The 21,199-nt window shown below is 54.5% G+C and overlaps 1 protein-coding gene across 3 annotated transcripts in view; it reads right to left on the reverse strand.

Moving 5' to 3' along the window:
• NTNG2 (netrin G2) overlaps window positions 1–21,199 on the reverse strand; it is a 137,264-nt gene that overhangs the window by 10,481 nt on the left and 105,584 nt on the right. The window contains exon 6 of one of the 3 annotated variants that reach the window (XM_077307018.1): window positions 8,371–8,445. The exons of the other annotated variants lie outside the window; for them this stretch is intronic. Coding sequence (XP_077163133.1) covers window positions 8,371–8,445 — 75 coding nt within the window. The remainder of the gene's footprint in view (window positions 1–8,370; window positions 8,446–21,199) is intronic. 3 annotated transcript variants of the gene reach the window in all.

Here is a 21,199-nt window from a genome sequence, read left to right on the forward strand (position 1 = left end):
CTCGGGAAGACCGGCTCCCGATGGACCACTGCCCTGGAGAGCGGCTGCCAGCCAGCGGTCCTCAGAGCCCACCCTGAGTGAGTAGCTGTGCCAACACCGCAGGGGCCACACAGCACAGACTAGGCCGAACAGGGCCCACAAAAGGGGCCAGCGGATGATGGTGCAGCTGCAGGCCATGGATGATCCAGTCCAATTCCCGGCCAGCTCCAGGTCCTGGCTTGCATTCGGCGTGGCTCGCTCCTGGGCCGGCCACTTGAGCTTCCCCCTCTGCCCCTGACGAACCCTCACTGGGTGGGGGAGAAATGCCACCCTGCACACCGTCGCCCCTGCTGCTGCCTCCCTCCATAACAGTCCTCCTCCCTTGTCACCAGCTGTGCCCTCTTTGGCTGCTTTGTTTCTAAAGTTGGGAACTCAGAAAGGGGGGGGGTCACTCACAGATAGGCTTGCCAGTCTCCAGGTGGGCCCTGGACATCCCCCAGCATGACCACTGATCGACAGAGGCCGGGGCCCCCGGAGAAGACCCCTCCTTCGGGGGCCTTTAAAGCTCACTGAGGCTCTTCTCCTACCCAACCTTCATCCTCCCAAGTTCCAGTCCCTAATCTCCTGGAATTTCCCTACACAGAGTTGGCAAGCCTGTTCGCAGAACCTTGCTTCTGGAAGAGTGGTTAAGAGTGGCAGCCTCTGATCTGGAGAGCTGGGTCAGATCCCCTCCTCCTCCTCCTCCACATGAGCCAGCTGGGAAACCTTGGGCCAGTCTTTTAGAGCTCTCTCAACCGCATCTCCCTGGGGAGTGGAAGAGAAGGGAATTGTCAGTCGCCCTGAGACACCTGAGGCCTACTGGGTGGCCTTGGGCTAGTTACAGTTCTCTCAGAGCTCTCTTGGCCCCACCTACTGTATAAGGAGTCTGTTGTGAGGAGAGGACGGGAAGGCAAACCCCCGCCCCCAGCTCTTTTTCCTCTTCTTCCTCAAGCCCCTCTGGCCCTTTGAGTCCAACAGCCTCTTTCCACGAAGGGCCAACCGGAAGCACCGGAGCTGTTGCTGGGCCTCAGCCCCGGATCCTCAAAGGCACGTGACGCTTCCTTCAGCTACAGCCACCCTTAACTGTCCGTGGGACCCACATTCCATCCATTTATCTCGTCTCTTTAAAAAGCCATCGAAAGTCAGCCACCGTCCCCCCCCCCCCCCAGGAATGGCTCCAGAGCAGAAAACAGTCCTGATGATGAAATGTGGACAGCGGAGAGAAGCAGAGCCCTGGAATGGCTGGATCAAAGAGGAGCCTTCTAAAAGGGCACCAGGCGGGTTTGTTGCGGGCTGCCCTTAGCACGCAAGCCCATGGCCGAAGTCCTCCAGGCCCCCCTCTCTGAGCTCACTTTGACTGACCGGCACCCCCACTACAGGATCTCGGTCGGGGTCCGCGTGGCAGATGGCGTCCAAAATGTAAGCGCCTCTGGACAGAGCTGCTCCGGGGCTCTTCGGCCAAGCCCTCGGCCTCAGCAGGGCTCAATTCCCTCTGCCTTTTCTTCTCAGGGAGGCCTGTCAGGCAGCCCAGAGGGTCTAGGGCAAAACTCACCACAAGGCAGTTTCAAATCTGCCAGATATTGCACACACACACACACACACACACACACACACGGATATAGAACTAAAAGAACCCAGAATGCAAGCAAGCAAGCAAGCCCAGAAATCCCCTCGGCCTGCCTCTTCTGGCAGCAAGCATGAGCCAGAAAGCAACCCAAATTGTCATTAAAAAAGAAATATGTACCCCGCCTGTCTCTTCTCTCTCTCCTCCGCCTTCCTCAGTTTCCGCTGCGTTGCTGAATGATGGTGGTTTCACAGCTTATGCTGCTGACCCTCATTTCAGCATTTGTTTGTTTGTTTGTTTATTTATTTATGAAGAGGTTGAATAGGGCAGGAGAGGGGACCACATCAAATCCAGAAACAAACGCTGCCTAATGCCTTTGGTCAGGACCACTCATAATGACCCCAAAGACTAAACAGGCTTTTGAGTTCTTTGAAATTCTTCACCAATGTTACAGCTGCCAACTCCAGGTGGTGTCTGGAGACCACCTGGGATTATGACTGACCTTCAGCCAAGAGAAGACAGCTGCTCACTCGGGGCTTTGTACCCCACTGAAGCCCCTCCAACTCCCAAGGCCCTGTCTCCCCCAAACTCCAGGTGCTTCCCAACCTGGGGTGGCAACTCTAATCAGGATGGATTTTCTTTAAGGTCTGGTCAGCAGCAGGGGGAAATGCTGAGCACATCTGCAGCCTTTTGGGGAAAGGGGAAAGGAACAAAAAACAGAGGTGTCCCAAACAGATCCCTTGGGAGGCTGAGGCCAGAGAAAGAACAGGGAAGCTCTTCTAGCAACAGCTGCTATAAGCCGGGATGCCAGGAGGAAAAGTTGCTGGAAGCCCAACTGGCCAATCTTGCCTTGTGTTCCCAGGGTCATTTCCCTCCAGGAGAAATCCCCTCTCTTTACTGACTGGATCCAGGTATTGCCAAATCAGGATGCGGCCATGTTGGGCCAAAGCCAAAACAAATGCTGGGCAAGATCTTTTCCTAGGTCTGCAGAAGGCAAACTGTTTGTGGCGTCCGGCTGGGCCTTTCTGCCTCCAGAGAGACCAAAGCGTTGTTCTATCAACCAGCAGGCAGGCACCTTTCTCAGGCTGCCAACTCCAGGGGGATCCCAGAGGTCCCTGCCCCTAAGGCACTTACAATAAGAGAGAGAGAGAAGTGGAAAGGAAATGGACGGGGGGGGAGGGACTAGAAAGGGAGAAAGACCAATCAGTGTAACGACACATATGGAAACCCTGGAGCCAATGACAACATACATAATGCTACTTCATCTGAGAGGCGGATTTTGCAACTGGACTAGTTGAGTTTTAAAACTACATCATCTCTAACTAGTAAAGTTTGGGGGGGAGGCAGGGCTGGGGAGGCACGGAGAGGCCTCCCAGCCGCTTCCCCACCCCCGGCTCCCAAGGAGGCGGGTCAAGGGTGCGTCAGGCATAGTGCCAGCGGGCCCTGGGCTGCCTGGGCAATGATGTGGCAGGCGGTGCCAGGCCCACCCCCCCCCTTGGGCCACCACCGGCTCCTGTGCTCCACCAGTGGCACGGCCTCCTCTCGGGGCCCTGTGCCATTGGGACCCGCCGGCACCCTTATGGAGGTCTCTGGCCCGTGGGCCTCGGCAGCAGAGGCACAGCTGCCCCCGCCGGCGGCTCCTGCTTTCCAGCACCCCCGGCCAGGTGGAAGGGCAGGGCGGTGAAGACACGTTGCCTCCGGCACCCGGCTTGCCTGCGGCCACGCTGCTGGAGAGGCGAGCAGGCGGCAAGGGAGGGCCAGCCCAATCAGTCACCATTCAAGAGGGAATTCCACAGAGGGGGTGAACCCGACAGGACCACTTCAAGCTGCAGGTAGCTGAATGCTCCTCTCCACGATGGTTTGCAAATTCCTGCACTATTTTAACCATTCGGGACCGCATTTTGGGCACGCTTGCCAGAGTGAAGCTGTTGGCAGAGGCCTATTCTGTCGTCAGGGCGAGAAAATGCGCTGGCCATGGTGCTGAAAGACAGAAGAGGAGCAGCAACATCCGTGGCAGAGTTTGGGATGCAGACAGGGCCGCAGTCCCGCCAAGGGGCTGCTTTTGAAGAGCAAAGAAAGGAGTCCTCCAACGCAGGCGGCCGAGGGAAGGACAGAGGCCTGAGCACAGGGCAAAGGGCACAGGGAAGTCCTCTTGCACCAGCCCTACTGGGGAAGGAGAGCTGTTTTTTTATACTAGCTTTTCACTCCCGAAGGAACCCCAAAGCAGGTTACAAACGTCCCTCCCTTGTGAAGGAGGGGAGGCTGAGGGAGCACTGAGAGAACCGTGACTGGCCCAGGGTCACTCGGTTAGCGGCATGTGGAGGAGGAGCTGGGAATCGAGTCCATCCCTCTTTAACCACGACCCCATGTGGGCTCCCAAGCCATGCGCCGCTCTCCATCTCAGGACCCCGGCCCTGTCTTTCATGCACTCAGCGCGGGAGAGCAGAGTGATCTGTCCCACTTGTGGGAGGAAAAGACGTCATCTGGAGCCTCCACTTCAGCCCTGCTGTGGATTAAGTGGCCTTGGCTGACCCATTTTCAAAGACTTCAGAGCCTGAGAGATCAGCCTCGGTGTCTTGAGAAGCAGAGAAAAACTCACCTGGATTCTCACGGGCAGTTTGGTTTCACGGCTAAGAGTGTAGCCAGGTTTCCCCCCCACTCCTCCTACACCGGCAACCAGCTGGGTGTCCTTGGGCCAGTCACAGTTCTCTCAGAGCTCTCTCAGGGCGCCTGTTGTGGAGAGAGGCCAAGTGGGCTTGGAAGCCACTTTGAGACCCCTTCAGGGAGTTAAAAGCAGCTTTCCTTCTTCACTGTTGGGTTTAGCAAGGTGGGGTCTGTTGGCAGCACTCCAGTGGGGGCCCCATGGCCTCTTCTCTCTTCTCTCCATCTCAGTGTCCCGGCACTGGGAAGACCAGCAAGAGACCAAAGACCTGATCAGGAGACTGGTTGAGACCAACAGGGGATCAAAAGGAAGGCCCAGGAGGTGACAGGCAGGCTGGTTGCCAGGCCAGCGCCTGGGCGGCAGGACACTCTTTCCCCTCCTCCAAAGGCGCACAGAAGGCGGCCCACCTCTTCCAGGCTGTCGCAGGCCAGGAGGACATCAGTGGCTTGTGCTCCCTGCTGGTTTCCTTTCCTCTGATCTGGGAGGCAGCTTGAGATGAGAAGGGGGCTCCAGGCGCTTCACACTCCGTGGCCAGGCCTAGATGGCACGAAGGGGAACCGCAGGCAGCTCCATTCCCTTCACAGTTTGGGAGGCAGGAGATGCCAGCGACCTTGTCCTGTTGTCACGTCAGGATGGCTGAAATGCTCGGGCCCCTCTGGGAAAGCCAGAACAGACTGCTCCCAACTGCGTGGGTCCCGTGTGCCCAGAAAACATCACCAGCAGACCACGGTGGGCCTCTTTGATTAAGGAGGGGCCAGCTCCCCCCACCCCCGGCCGGCCAGGTGACCCTGGGAAGCCATGAGCTGGGAAGGAAGGCAGACGCATGCCTCTGAGCAGGGGCGTCCCATTTAGCTGTTGAGAAGCAGCCTCCTTTTTTGTTTCCTCTCTCTCTGCCCTTCTGCTGCCTACACAGGGAAGTCCTCCCTCAGTGGCAGCCCACCCAGTGAAGACTCAGGGACTTTTGAAGCGGCTCTTTGGAAGAGTGTGGGGGACAGGGAGAGGGCCAACATGGCTCTGATCCATCTCCACCTTGCGCATCTTTGTTGCACATTCCCAGCATCCTGGGACGGAGGTGCCCCCTGCGTCAAATTCACCCAGAGGCAGAACAGCATCAAGATGGCCCTGCTGGGCCAAGCAATAGTGGTGTTGAACCTCCTTTCCACCTTTCTCAGAGGGTCCGTCTGGCTGGGCTGAATTTCTCCCAGCATCTTGCTTGTTCCACTGATGGATCTGCGAGTCAAGGAGGTCCTTGGATCACCCGGGGGGGGGGGGGTTATTTTCTCTCTTCTCTTCTCCTGCTTTCTTGAGCACCTTTGCTGAGATCTGAAAAAGAACCCCAGTGCCTCTTGGGAGCTGGCAACCCGAAAGCCCTAAACTGTGAAGAGCCCTTGAGGTGCTTCAAAAATGAGAGCCCTCCTGGCTGGCTCAGGGGAAAGCATCCCCCCCTAACTGTCTGGCAAGAGCCTAGACTGGCTGTCAACGTCGGCTTCTCCAGGGAGGCAGCTGGCTGAGAGGAAGGGGAAGACGCGGCCCTTTTAGCTGGCCGTTGCCGGGGGGAGCAGGTGCGGCACTCCGCTGACTCCTTTTTGCTTGCAACGTAGTGCTCCCAGGGGCCTCTTAAGCAGCTGCTCCTCCCCCTGCAATGGCCGGAGCGCCAGGCCTTGCTTCTCCTCCTGCCACCGGTCAGCTGAGCACGGTTGTTTTCAAGATCTCGGGCAGGGGCTGGGCGGCCCCTGGTCACTCCTTAACCCCACTCGAGAGGAGGCGGTGGAGAGGCCAGACTTAGCCCACTCTTCCATAGAGCAATTTAAAGAACCTATATGGGAGCGGGGGGGGGGGGGGGGAGGGGTTGCATCTAGGAACCAAGCTGCACCTCCACCTATATTGGGTTGCACAGGAAATGCTGCGAGCATCTTTTGCCAAGAGAAGAAAAAAGACTTAAATGAAGTGCCTAGATGGAGGGACAGATAAAGAGGAAGGAAAGGTTAAGCTAAAACACGTATCCCATAATAACCTGAAGTGTTACTCCTTAATCCTTGTTTGCCTGTTTATTTTTAGACTTTTCCCCTGCCCTTCCCCAAAAGGGCTCAAGGCTGCTTACAACAAAGATTAAAAGACAAAGTAATCCTTATCCCTGGTTCCTCTGAATATTTGGGAACCTGCCCGGGGGTGGAGCGTGTCTGGGCTCGGATCTGTCGCAGTCTCTCTGCCTAGCCTGGGGACAGTCAGGCAGCCACTCCTCTCCTCTCCTCTCCTCTCCTCTCCTCTCCTCTCCTCTCCTCTCCTCTCCTCTCCTCTCCTCTCCTCTCCTCTCCTCTCCTCTCCTCCTCTCCTCTCCCCTCCCCTCCCCTCCCCTCCCCTCCAAAGCCAACCCTCTTTGGCCAGGGAAAGGCCAGGCTCGGGGCTGCCGGCTGCTGAAGGAGCAAGGCTCAACTCATGAGGCTGCTGAGTGCAGCCGGGATGGCTCATTAGCCTCGCTCCCCTCGCCCTCTGACCGCCCGGGGGGGGGGCAGGGGCAGGTTCCTCCAGTCCCCACGAGAAATCCCCTGACTGGAAGCCTTTCCGTGTGGAGCTCTGCGCAGCCTGGCTGACCTGCCCCAGAGCTGCCCACCATTCTGCTTCTGGCAGGGCAGGGCTCAGGCATGGGCACGGCTGCCAGCCTTCAGGGGGAGCCTAAAGTACTCCTGCGGCTGCAACCGATCTGATGGGGGGGGGACTCTCGCGCACTGTGCCCTGCTGAGGTCCCTGCCTTTCCCTGGCTCCACCCCCCATCGCCAGGAACCCCCCAACTGAGGGCTGGCAAACCCCTTCCCTGAATCTGGCCAGGCCTGCTGAGGAGGGGGAGGCCCTGCGTCTTCTCCTGGGACTTGGAGAGGAACCTTTTCCCGGTCAAGCGTCTCCGCAGGGCTCGGAGGCAGTCATGTCCCAAGAGAAACAGCTGGCAGAGGATTTGGGGCTCTGACTGTGGCTGCCAGGGGAGTCTAAAGATGGTGCTTGGGCTACACTTTTGGGCTGGTTTTGCCCTAGCAATGCAACAGACCATGTGACTAATTTTAGTGAAAATGCGCATGCCCCCTGCTTGCTCAAAGCACAAAGAAAACAATCCGGGTCAGAATGCCAAATGCCGGACACACAGAGCCAGGTGCATGGGTCACCTGGAGTTAGCTCCCCACACACACACACACACACACAAACCAACTAAGCCTGGATTAAACTCTTAAGAGTGTTAGTTGCTGGGGGAGAAAATGAAAGCTGGTTTCTTTTGTGGCTGCATTCTTGGAGCTGGTTTCAAACTGGGATTTCTTCTGAATCATGCTGGGTGGCCACCTCCAGGTCTCCTGGAATGAGACCTCCTGGAGATCTCTTGGAATGACAATTGCTTTCCAGATTATGGATCGCAGTTCCCTTGGAGAAGGTGGCTGATTCAGAGGGTGGACTCCAGGGCATTCCCCATTGCAGCCCCTCCCCTCCCCTCCCCAGATCGTCCCTTCCCCAGGCTCCACCCGCCCCTTAATCCCCAGAAATTCCCCATCCCAGAGCTGGCAATCCGAAGCACAAGACTTTGAGCAGGAAGGAGGCCTGGAGAACGAAGCGCACCCAGCGGGGCTCTGCCCATTTTCCCCATGGTCCAGGGGGTCCTCCGAAGGCCGCCTTGCTAAACCATTCCCATCAGGTCATCCACAGGGGATCGCTTCCCACAGATACATTCACAAGTGGCCCCCACGTAACCGCCCCAAGTTTCACAGACGGCAACCTCTGAGGCAGTGTTGCAATGCTGATGCATTTTGTAGATTGCTCAAGAAAGGATTCCCCATGAGCAACCCAGAGGAAGCCGGAAGGAGCCGGACATTGTCCCTGAAGGCATCAGCCTTGGAGCCATCGCAGAGACTGCCTCTGCCACACGTCTCCCGCAGCAACCAGTCGGTGCCTGTGGAGTCCCTCTGATGCCATGCCCCAGGCCTGGCCAAGCCAAAGAGGAGCCCAGCCCAGCCCAGCCCAGCCCAGCCCATTAAGCAGCTGCAATGGAAAAGGCTCCTTCTCTTCCAGCTCTGATGTGCAGGCTCTGAAGAAGGGCATGCCTGCTCCTAAAGCCTCTCAAGCCGGCCGATGAACCTCTTTCCCTTACCTCGGATGTTTTCTGGAGGCTCCCGTGACACATGCCGGGGATCCACCACGGACGGTCTGGGGAAGCTCCCAGCAGCTTGCAGTCACAACAGGGGGAAAGAACGTTTGTTTTTAAGGGATGACGTTCAGGTTACTGCAAGGGACCCCCAAAGAGAACCGATAGCTTCACTCAAACCTAGCTGGCGTGGGTTTGACAAAAACCTTTCCAACATGTTCCCAAAACCTTCCCAACCCCTCTCATGTTCCTTCTCCACTGAGCTCTGACACGTGGGCCAGACACGGGACACTATGCCTGGGGCAGAACTCCACAGCATTATGGGAGTTCCAAACATTTAGCAGCATCCCAACTATGGGACAACCTGGTCCTCACAGGTACAGCCAGTATAAGAGTCTGAGGCCGCCTTCCTGGGCAGACTGCTCATCCATCTCTTAATAGGCAATCAAACAAACCCCTAACTGTATCTGTTGCTTAGAGATGAAATGCCTTGGTCCTTCAGTAGCATCTTGGAAGGATTGAAGGCCTGGAGAGTTGAATCTGTGCTCTAGAACTTTCCATCTGCTACTCCTAACACAGCCCCGTATCTCAAGAGCCTCCACCTCCTTCAACCTCAGCTGAGCCCCTCACAAAGGGCCCTTCAGGGCCTTCGCCCTGGGAGGAAGAGGGGTTCTGGCACCGTTCAGCTGCTCTCTCCCAGGCATGACTCCGCGGCAGGGGGAGAACTTGGCCAGAGCTCCCCTTGCTGTCCCCTCTGGGGAAGATGGGCCAAGGAAGTCCTTGGGCTTCATCCTCACCATGAAGAGGCCTAATTAGACTGGGGCCTTGAACTCTCCCAGAGTCCCTGGAGAAAGTGTCCGTGTCAGAGGGTGATCTCCCTCCTCTCCCCAAAGCCTGCCCTCTCCTGACAGACAAAGCTCCCAAATCCCCAGAATTTTCCCAGCCCAGCATTGGCAAACCTGGCTAAAAAGGCTATCCTCATCCGAGCCACACAAGATCAGGTTCAAGATTTTATATTAACCTTTAAAGCTTTAAACCAGGGGGGGCAAACTGTGGCTCTCCAGCTGCCCATGGACTGCAATTCCCATGAGCCCCTGCCAGCCTTTGTACTCCCCAAAGAGCACTAAGATCAGCAGCCCAAAATCTGCTCAGGATCCTCAGCCCTGAAATTGGCCTTGGCCAGCCCTCTGCCCCAGGAGATCCTTATCCGGCTCCATAGGGCCTGCCAGGCCAGAGTCGGGGCCCAGAGAGACCATTGGAAAAAACACACCCTGGTGGTTTTCATCATGTAGTCACCTGCCCTGAGCTAAATAGGAAGGGCAGCCTACAAGATTAAAGGTGGATTTCGTTTTTGGTGTCCGTCTGCTTAAAGAAGAGTTTCTGCCCCTCGGCTCCAGATCCGTGTCAGGCCTTGTCTGCTCTTCGGCCCCACCTGAGCCCCGACTTCAAGGCACTGGAACCACCTTTCTTTCAAGCAGCTTCCGAGCAAGTGGAGCCAAGGCTGTGGGTTCCCAGATTGCCTCAGGACGCGAAGCTAGACCCCTGCAGGTCCCCCGCGGCATTCCTCGCGGTTTGGGCCCACCACGTACCCACATCAGTCACACAGAGGACAAGCAAAACAGCAACGCACAGACTGGTCACCACAGCGGGGAGCACCTCTAGGCTCTACACAAAGCCCCCCCCCTTTCTACCAGCACCACACAAGCTCTGGGGGGAGTCGCTTGCTTTCCACGGCCCCTCCGGCCTCCCCCCAGCAGTGCGCCAGGAGCAATCTTGTTTGCTGCGCCGCCTCGCCTGCTTCGAAGGATCTGGAGGGTGCTGAGGCTCGATGCAGCCCTGCCCGATTTTGCCAGCCGTGTGCCCAGGGTGTGCCCAGTCTGACACCAACGCACAAAGCCCTTCCCTTGGGGGGTGGGGGGAGCGAGAGTGAGGCGTGGAAAGCAAAGCAGTTATTCCAGCCACGACAGCGGCGCCTGAGCACCCCCTGCAGAAGGGGCAGAAGCCGCCACGGAACTATCTCAGCAGCCGGTTTCCTACCTTTGGGCGGGGGGGAGTTCACTTGCAAAGAGGCAGCGTCAGAAGAGCCGGTCCTTTCTTGCAGGAGCAACACAGAGAAGTCGCGTTATGCTTGCAAAAGTCAGCTATTGGTCATCACACATTGCTGGGCCTAAGGCAGGGCAGGTGCTCCAGGTGACGGGGATGCACACTGGCTCCCCAACTGCTACGTCTCTTCCCCTGCAGTGGGACCATCTGGACTTTTCCAGCCTCTACTCAAATCCAAAGTTGCTTTCAGACAAAGATGGACGGAGCCAGCGGGTTCCTCTCCAAGCGATGCTTTCCTGTGGCTAGATGTTTCATTGGAATTCCGCCAGACTTCCAGAGCCTTAGAACTGGACTCCACGGGTCCTGGATTCCACAGGCCTAGGTCTGCCGGGGAAGCCACTGGACTCCACCAGATTCCATTGGATTGTTGGTGCAGAGGAGGCTCTGTGGCCTGGGCAGGCTACATGCACACAAGCCTAACTCTGGGTTGGGAAATCCCTGGAGATCTGGGGGTGAAGCATGGCTTTGGGGGGAAGGATTCAGTGGGGTATAATTCACTAAGGTCCACCCTCCAAAGAAGCCCTTTTCTCCAGTGGAACTGAAGGCTGCAGCTTGGAGACCAGTTATAATGCTGGGAGATGCCTTTGGGCCCATGGCAGAACCATCCCGGGTGCCAGTGACTTGAGGCATGTGGGCCCAGCCTTCCTGGGCAGCCACGGTGCTAGTGAGGGGAGGCCAAGGCTAACTCTCTGGCAGGCACTGCCCACTGGCCCGAAGCGTCTCTCCCTTCATGCTGTGGCCACCCCCAGGGCCAATGCTCCAAGAGCGCTGTGTAAGCACGGCCCTAAATCACATGGCAGAAAGCTGTTGTTTACCATCTGAAACAGGATGAGACATTAGGGTCAGCTTAATCCAGCCCCTGTTCCCGAATAAAAACAACATGGACTCTTGCAGCAGCTTAAAGATTAACAACGTATTATAGCATAAGCTTCTATGGACTGGAGACCATGGGACCAAATGCAGGAGGGGCATTCTCTTGTGACAGAAGAAGAGGTCTGGGAAGCCTCCAGGGCAAGGGGGGGGGGAGACCTGCAAAGCAGTGGGGCCAAAAGGCCAGGGGGCCTCATCAGGGGCGCTTCTGTACAAAGTGCCAAACTGCACGCAAGCAGCACCCCCAGTCACACCCGGATCCTGCTGCGTAAGAGAGCCCCACGGCAAGATTAATCCGCAGCCAGGCAGGGCCCGGCAGCCTCAACTTCACAGGCACCAGTTCCATACTGGACAGTTGTTCTGGGGAGAAATGGGGACTTTGGGGCCACCGACAGGCCCCCGAGTGGCGGAAACGCTCTCCCGCAGCCTTCCCTGGGCGGCTATTTTGAGGGTCGGATTTTGTGTCGATGCAGATTTGGTGCCTTCAGAAAGTGGGAGGCACCAGATGGGGCTTTTGCCAATTAGCAACCGTGCATTAAAACCTCAGTGGAAAATAAACAAAAATGCCGAGTAACACAAAATCTGGGCCAGATAGCAGAATGGCTCCAAATGGCTCTTCTCCAGAGGTCAGTGACAGACCCACAAATGCAGAAATATCCACAAACCAACAAAACTTTTTACAGCCAGGAAGTCTGTACTGCACAGAGGGGGCAATAAGCATCCTGGGTGTACATTGTGCTCGACAGAGTTCACGGTCACCAGGAAAACACTCTTCTGAAAACCTTTCCTGGGACTGAAGCAGAATCTCTGTGTGTCGCTGGGGACACATCAAAAGGGTTTTGCCTCCATGGATATTTTGGTTTGTGTGAATTTGCGATTGATCTTCTGAAGGTCCATTTGGATCAGATGAGTCTGGCCGTTCTGTTATCCGGGCATGGTTTGTGTTGCTCGTAGCCTCCTCGTGTTTTCTCCACGGAAATTTTAATGCAGGCGTTCTCGGCCAGGGTTTCGTGATGGCCCCAGATGGGTTTCCAAATGGGTGAGAATTATTTTTATATCCATTTTTTAAATGTGTTAAACATTTATCGAGTGATAAGATTATATACGCTCGTGTTGACCTGCTCCCTTCACAGAACGGCCACTGGAGGGCCTGGGGGGGGCGGGGGGGGCTGGGAGGGCCTGGGGGGGTGTCCACAGCTCGGCTTCCGGCCAGATTCTGTACTTCTGGGGTTCCAGGAGCTGCTCAACAGTAAGCAAGTTGAGAAGGGCTGTTTTAATGCATGTTTTTAATGTTTGTAACTGACCTTTAGCAAGGTGCAATAAAATATTTAACAGATTTTTATGGTAATAATTTTTATATTTCTTAACCACTTTGGTTCAAAACTGTGGGGGACCCTTGACCTAGAGATTGAGCCGAGTCCTGCGCTTCTGACTCTGGTCCACAGAAGAGTCTTCCACAGGGATGTGGTTTGTCTTTTAAGGGCCCCAAGATTTCCCTTTGCTTTTGCTGCCAATCAAGTGCCTCTGACTGTGAGTCAAACCCTCTAATGCTCCTGATGTTTCTCAGATTTATGAAAACACCCCAGGCCAAGAAGCCTCTGCTGCAGCTGCGTACCCCTTCTGGCTACCCAGCCTGATGCGGGGCACATTGGGTGCCTCTGCTGTGCATAGGAAGCCGCACGCAGCATGTGCCCCGGGTGCCTTCAGGGGCAGGCAGTGTGAGCCATTCATCCCGTGTGAGCCATTCATCCCCTTCAACTGGGATGTCCCTCAGAGAAAGAGAGACCCTTCTGAAGGGCATCTTTACTGCCTTGAATGAACTGGAGGCTGCAGAAGTATTTCTATTGGAGTTGATAACGGTTTTACTCACTGCTGTTATCCGCCCTGACCATAGGAAGGGCGGGTTATAACAATAAAGATTAGGACTATTACTGACGGCGAATTCTTTACCTACATCCATGGGCCCCTGGTGTGCAGGCGTGTGGGGAGAGCTGCAATTAATTTGAAACTCAAACTGAGTAGCGTTAGGAGGCAGAGCTGAACAACACTAATTCAGAGAAGACATTGCTAAGAGATACAGCTGTCCTTCTCCTGCCTCTCTATGCAGCTCATAAAGAATTTAGAGCGTCTGCTTTACCCCCAAAAGCTGCACCCCGCCCACTCTCAAGGTGCCCACAGACGCGGTCCTGGGAGGCCAGGGGAGGTTAAGAGGGCATTCAATTAGCACACGGAGCCAGGCCCCCGCAAACTGGCAAGGGCTTAATTAGAGGCACAATCAAGCGCTGCCCCGGAGGCATTTTGCTTTCTAGTCATTTGCAGCCCCCCCTTCTCCCCCCCCCCCCCCCCCGCTCCAGCTCAGCGTTCCAGAAGGGGAGGGCGGATTAGTCATTCCCTTCATCCCAAGACACTCAGCTGTGTACTTTGGTGACATTCATGGATGGCTTTACATCGCAAGAGATCAAGAGGGAGGAAAGGCAAGCAGTCAGATGCTTCTCCTCTGGCCTGGGCTCTGAGGGACAGGCATGCCTGGTAGGGTTGCCAACCTCCAGGGGAGGGCTGGAGAGCTCCCAGAATTACATTATAGAAAACAGGGCCCCTGGAGGAAAGGAGGAGGAGCTGGTTTTATACCCTGCTTTTCACTCCCAGCAGCTTACCTTTCCCTTCCTCTCCCCTGCGAAGTTGGTGGAACTGGCAGCTCTAACAGAACTCATCAGTGAGAACAGCTCTGAGAGAACTGTGACCAAGGTCATTCAGCAGGCTGCATGTGGAGGAGCGGAGAATCAAATCTGGTTCCCTAAATGAGAAGCCGCTGGCCTTAACCGCTACATCACACTGGATCTCTGCTGCTCTGGGGAGCGCAATCCATGGCCTTATGTGCCACCAAGATCTTCCCCCTCTCCTTCCAAAGCTCTGCCCCCAAAGCTCCAGGTGTTCCCCAGGTAGGAGTTGGCACCCCTGACCACTAGGACAGGATGAGCAGCATGTGAAGACTGGACCGCCAGAGCTAGGCTGGGAAACATCTGGAGATTCAGGATGCAGGATGGAGAACACAGGGACTTCCAGGAGAATTCCAGGAGAGCTCCAGACCCAACCTAGCAGTTGGCAGCCATGCCTGGGCCCATTGGAGACAGAAGGGGGATCAATACAGATATGCAGCCTGACCACCCTGCTTGTGTCGCTGGCAGGCACTTTTCCCAGCCTGGCTCCAAGATGGGCAATGAACCAGGCCGGAAGAGAAAGCACCTGAAGCAGCGGGAAGAGGGAGACAGATGGTTGGATGTAAAAAACCAGCTTTGTCCATTTAGGCTAGGGGTGGCCAAACTGTGGCTCTCTCTCCAGTTGTCCATGGCCTGACTGGTCTTCAGAACCCGCTTTTCACTGACCAAAAGAGTCTCAAAGGGGCTTCCAGTCGCCTTCCCTTCCTCTTCCCACAACAGACACCCTGTGAGGGAGGGGAGGCTAAGAGAGCTCTGGAAAAACTGGTCAATGAAAACAGCTGTAACTGTGAATAGCCCAAGGTCGCCTAGCTGGCTGCATGTGGAAGAGCAGGGAATCAATCCTGGCTCTCCAGATTAGAGGCCGCCACTCTTAACCACTAGGCCAAGCTGGCAGAGGCTCATGGGAATTGTAGTCCATGGACATCTGGAGAGCCCCAGCTGGACCACCCCTGGCCTTTAAGGTATGAAGTAGCAGACAGGGATGCTAAAGTCACCGTTTGCCTGACCCACAGGCAGGCTCCCGTTCACAGTCCATGGTGGTGGCCATTCCCCTTCCCCACTGAATATTGGTATAATGTTATGTCAACCTAACAATCTGTGTTTTCAGGTTCCTTAAATTACCAGCTTTCATTTTAGAAAAAAGCTCTAGCCTATTATATTGCAGAGATATACTTTCCCCCTTATATCTATCTCTGCAGGAAAAGGGATGAGAAACTTTTTGATTTTAAATGAAAGGTGGAAATTCAGAGTGCCTGATACACAGACTGTTATAACGCTATAGCTATATTCAGTTGCCAGTGCAATAGTGCTATAGCTATATTCAGTTTGCTTTGCTGCAAATCCAGTTTGTAGAAGAGCAGAAAAACCCGGGGAAATACTGGAAAATTCAGGAATGCATCTCAAATCCAGGTCAAATAGCCAAATCAATGGATTCTATGGATACAAGATCCCCCTAACCAAAGACTCCAGCTGAGCTGACGGGTGTCCCTGCAACCCCTTCCATCCCCCCTTCCCATTGGGTGATGGATTTGGGATATAAAAGAAAGCACGAGTTAAGAAAACAGAAACAGAAGTCTGGCTTTAAAATACCTGTTTTCCCAGAAGCAGGAAGTCCGTCAGGCTGCCCAGAACTGGCTGCTCAGAAGGTACAAAAGAATCACAGGCAAAGACATTAAAAGACAGTCTGGAGCGTCTCAAGAGAACTTGAAACATTTTCCTAGGACAAGCCCAGTGGCTGACTTTGGAGGCGGTTTGGAGCAGGAGAGCTGGAGGAAGGGCGACTCCTGATACTCGCAGGCCTGCAGCCTCAGCTTGGCTGGCGGGGCAGATTGCTCGATCAAGGGATCAGCAGTAGGCTCGGGCTGCCTGAGTGGCAGGGCCAAGGGGAGGGTCCCCAACTGCCTGGGGGCAAAATAAAAGGTCCCGATCTCTTGAGTAGAGGTTTAGTTGGATCTTATTAGTCAGGGTGATATTATTTATCTGCACACCATCAAAAGCTTCTATTTCTACACATGTCTCCAGGCATGCTGGGAACACGAGTCAATCAAGCAACCAAATCAAACGTGTAGGGCTTAAGGGACACCTACTTGATTTCCTTCGGTCCATTCGGTAGCGATTTGTTACTCTTATAAGAGAATGAAAAATAAAGCCCAACCTTCCTGGTTAACACCCTGACCTGTGTGGCCCACCCTGGCCCTATCTTGTCCAGCCTCTAAGCAGGGTCTGCTCTGGGGAGTCCTTGGGTGGGAGACCCCCAGGGAAGTCCAGGGGCAGGCAATGTCCCAGAGCCATCTCTTGCCTTGAAAAACGTACGGAGTTGCCGTAAGTCACCTGCCACTTTACAGCACTTTTGGGCCTTCTTTCCTGCTAACACGGCGAATGATCCGGAGAAGCTGACTCACTTTTCAAGTTTTGTCCGTTCCAGTGCAGAAGGCAAGCATTTGCTTGAATCTCTCCCGCCGAAACCAACGTGGCCAAAACATGCTTACATTTAAATCATGCATCGTTACTTGGATTCTAACACCCTAGACCTACTCCCAACGACATGTGCCCAAGACCACATTCCCACTTTATTAAGCTGCACATTATCCCGCATTTCCATGGGTACCTCAGAAAGGCTCGGGTAACCCCCACCCTTTATCTAAAGGCAACTGACTGATCAGTAGGCAGAAAGGCACGCAGGCTCTTTCACCAGCAGCCCCAAAAGATGTCTCTCACAAGCTGCATGTCCAAATTCTGTCCTAATTAAGGCACATGAAAAGCCAGGGAATAAACTTGCACACCAGCATCTACAAAGATGGACAGATATCACTGAGGAAATGCTCAGATTGAGATACAGAAGGCAGAAGTAGGTGGGAAAGGGGGGGAGGGGCAGTCTTTGCTTTCAACAACTATTGCCCAACTATGTAAAACCGTCTAGTTGTCCCTACCAGAAGGCAAGGCTGCAGTTCACGACCTCTGCCAGGGAGACCAAGAGCATCAAGCACAGTGGCTGCACCTTCCAGACCTTGAGCAGCAAAAATAATTTCCGCAGGACGCAAACATGGGTAGAAATCGCACCAGCCTTGACGTGCACCCCGAGCACATACTCCATGCTTCCATGTTCCTGGCAGATCCCAGTCAGGCATAGAACGCCTGCCGTGTGCATGACGGGAACAGATATTTCAGGAAAGGAGGGGGAATTCGTCCAACTTCCACTTGATGAACGGCGCATCCGAGTTGCCCGAGGTGAAGCCAGGGCCGGATGGCAACCAGGCCAAGGGCTGGCTACCCTGCCTTGAGACCCGCCCGTTTTTTGATAAGCACACGGCTTCCTCCGTCTGAGAGAGGCAGGATCCTCACGGGCTGCTGTCTCTCTAGTCATGTACATATGGCCAAAGATGGTTGGTGGCCAGCCTTAAATGCCTCATGGGCTTTACCTTCTCCTTTGTCTGGTTTCCACTGCGATGTGGAATCAGGCCCACACAATAAGGAGGAAGGGGATGTCCGTAATTCTGATATCGGAGGCTTGAACACAGCGACTACAAATGGTGACATGCATAAGCTCTGAGCCTGGGAGCTCCTGGTTCAAATGTTACTGTTGAGACTGGCGGGTCTTTAGATCACTGTACTCAGTCCACCCCCCCCCCCCGAGCAGACCTCATCGAGCTCTTGTAAAGCTCCACAGATCCTTCTTTTGCAGCTGCCCACGTCACATAAAGACGAATTCCCAGGAGTCCCTGAGTACTCCCATGATGTCAGCCAGGCCGCTGAAAAACTATACCCCCCCCCCATGGTGAGCCAAGTGCGATATTTTGCTTTGGAAAACTCTTCAGATGGTCTCAGGCCAGTTCCACCATTCTGCCGTCCTCACTGGCTCTCCTCCCTACACTAGAACGGCTGCATGCGGCACAAAGGGCCATGCGGCACAGTCATGTCCAACGAGGACCTGGGAGACCCAGGCCCCGATCCCCACTGAGCCATGGAAGCCTGGGCCAGCCACACATGCTCAGCACAGCCAACCGCCTGGGGCTGAGGGGAGGTCAGAATGGAGGAGGGAGAAGGTTGGACACCTCAGCTCTCCCTCTGGGGAGAAGTGGGATATAATTTCAGTACATTAGAGAGTCAGCGTTGTGTAGTGATTAAGATTGATGGACTCTCATCGGGAAAGCCGGGTTTGATTCCCCCCTCCTCCACATGCAGCCAGCTGAGTGTCCTTGGGCCAGTCACAGTTCTCCCAGAGCTCTCTCAGCTTCACATTGGAGAACAGTTGGGATTTATACTACCCTAAGTGGTTTCACTACCCTAAGTGGTTTCAAAGTGGCTTACAATCACTTTCCCTTCCACTCCCCACAGCAGACACACTGAGAGGGAGGTGGGGCTGAGAGAACTCTGAAAGAACAGCTCTGACTGTGACTAGTCCAAGGTGACCCAGTGTGTAATCAAACTTGGAGAATCAAGCCAACCTCACAGGGTGCCTGTTGTGGGAGGAGGAAGGGAAAGCTGTTGGCAAGTAGCTTTGGGTCTCCTTCGGGTAGGGAAAAGCAGGGCACAAGAAACCAGCATCTCTCCTCTTCTAAATCCATCAAGAGCCCATCCTATTCCAGAGTATGGGTCCAGGTGCGCAGCTGTGTTGGTCTGCAGCAACAGGCTTAAGTCTGAGTCTGGCGGCACCTTTAAGACCAGTGGAGCCTGTTTCTGGGTAGAAGTGTTCATGCCCATGCACGAAATTCCCTTCCCAAATGGAGAAAGCCCACAGTGCAAAGAGAGCTGCCCTCTGCAGGTGCCCACCAAAGTGGCCAGAGATGGGCAAGCCATCTTCAGGGCGTGCGGCCGACCCACAGTGCTCTTCCCTGGAGAACCTCAGAGGCGCTCCAGAGGGAAAGGCTGCTGGACAGAGATTGCGCTCAGGGCTCTTAAATTACTGGGGAGCATTCTAGCGGGGAGGTCTCCTTCCATGGTCCCGGCCTCCGCTTGGCAATCACAACCTCAGAGCAGCCACTCGGTGAAGTTCTAGGTGAGCTTGGTGTGGCGGTCAAGAGCAGCAGCCTCTGATCTGGAGAATCAGGTTTGATGCCCCACTCCTCCTTGGCATGCAGCCAGTTGGTGATCTTGGACCAGTCCCAGTTCTCTCAGAGCTCTCTCAGCCTCACCTCCCTCACAGGGTGTCTGAGATTCCTATGGGAGGTCAAAAAACAGGGTACAAAAACCCAGCTCTTCTTCTTCTTCTTCTTCCTAAAGAGACCCCTCCCCCAGAGTTCCCACAGCTGCTGCACGGAAGGAAGGAAAAATGCCGTGCATTATTAATGAGGGCTGCCCCAAAGCCCTTCTCTGAATTAAGTAGGTCTGGGAATAAACAAAGGTATTTTGCTGACGGAGGGGAGGGGAGGGGAGAGGAGCCTCTGGGTCTGAGCCGTGTGATTTCTATCCATGTCCCTGATCTACCCCTCCAAGGCAGGTCAAGAGGCAAGCCCCAGTGTTCAAATTAGGAGAGGACTGCTTCTACTTAGTGAACCACCAGGAAAGCAACTGGGGGGGGGGCAGGAAGGGGGAGATCTGCCAGCAAGACCTGCTCAAACGTAGAGCTCCCTCTGCGCAGGGAAAGGGGCCGTGCCTTGCGGTCTACAGCCGGGCACCCACCTGGCAGCCCATTCCTGGCCGATGCGTTGGTGGTGGCTCTGCTGGCGAGGGAGGGAGGGGGGGTCGGGGGCATTGCGATGGCAGTGGCCGGGGTGGGCGTAATGCGCTTGGGTCGCTCATAGGCTGACGGGAAACAAGCAAAATAAGGGTGAATAGAAACAGAGGCAGGATCCTGAAAAGGAGCGGCGGCAGGATATCCCTCGTGGGGAACTGCTTCCCCAGTTACTTACTTTGCTAATCCTCTTCTGCTTATGATGACATCAGTTAAACGTAACATGAAACAAGAGGAGACCATTTCAGAGGAGAGGCTTCCAGGGGAGCAGAGGTTGCGGCTTGCATTTCTGAGTTAATTGGTCACCTGTTCTGTTTACTGCACTCAGCAGAGACATTTACTACAAATCTTTCCGGCTGCTGCAGAAAATGATGTCATTCTCTGTGTAATGAACAGATCCGTAGGCTGGCCATAAAGGGGGGATTCGGAATTGATCAGACCAAGGCCTGTAAGGACAAGCAGTGCAGAGGGGACTCTCTCCCTCCCTCCCTCCCTCCCCCCATTAGAAAGGGGTCGGTTTGGATGAAGCGTTTGATACCTTCCACCACACCAGAAGGAGCCCTGCGGTAGCCCCCTTGGATGCCAGAGCCCAGAGATTCCCATTTTAAGAGTAGTTCTGCCTCCCAATCCGGAGAACAGCAGGGATTATTATTATTATTATTATTATTATTATTATTATTATTATTATTATTATTATTATTATTATTATTATATTTATAGACCGCCCCTCTCTGCAAACAGAATCATAATCAAAATTTAAAACATCCTACAATTCAAACTCCCAATCCAACCCCCCCCCCCAGCCAAGCCTGCCCTGGCCCGTCCATCTTCCATCTGGCCTACCGATCGGCCAGGGCAACACATCTCTAAACTAAATTCCCCATAATTCTTGGAGAGGGGGTGGGAAGACCGGCTATGACAGGTCAATAGTTCCAAGCCCAAATGGAAATGGAAATACCTTTGCAGTAGCAAGATGCCCTGAATTGTTTGAAGGCATTTAACACAGTCTGAAGTTTACATGAAATGAATGTTCGCAACACACACACACATTCCCCTTCAGTGCCCAAACATCACACAAGCTGAGAGGTTGTTACGACCCCGACCGCAAGACCTGGCAAGGAACCCTCAAGCACAAGGGACTTGTGAGCGCAGCCCCCAGTCCTGCAGTCTCACTGGGCACTCGGCTACCTATCTGGGAATGCAACCGTCCTCTAACAAATCCTATTTTGTACCCTGATCGGGTCCAAAGCAATAGTTCCCAACCTTTTTGGTATCATGCCCCACAAGTCATAGGATCTTAGAGGTGATTTATTAATTTATTATTCATTTCATTGTATTTATATTCTGCCGCCCTGGCACAGCTGGCTCGCGGAGGTTCATATCATTGTTCTGGATGCAAGTTTTAAGATCAACAAACATTTATTAACACAATAAGAATCACCCTCCTCCTCCTGCTGCTTCCATCTAGCCCAGC

Source organism: Paroedura picta, chromosome 12, assembly GCF_049243985.1.
Source record: "Paroedura picta isolate Pp20150507F chromosome 12, Ppicta_v3.0, whole genome shotgun sequence".
Taxonomy (NCBI): domain Eukaryota; kingdom Metazoa; phylum Chordata; class Lepidosauria; order Squamata; family Gekkonidae; genus Paroedura; species Paroedura picta.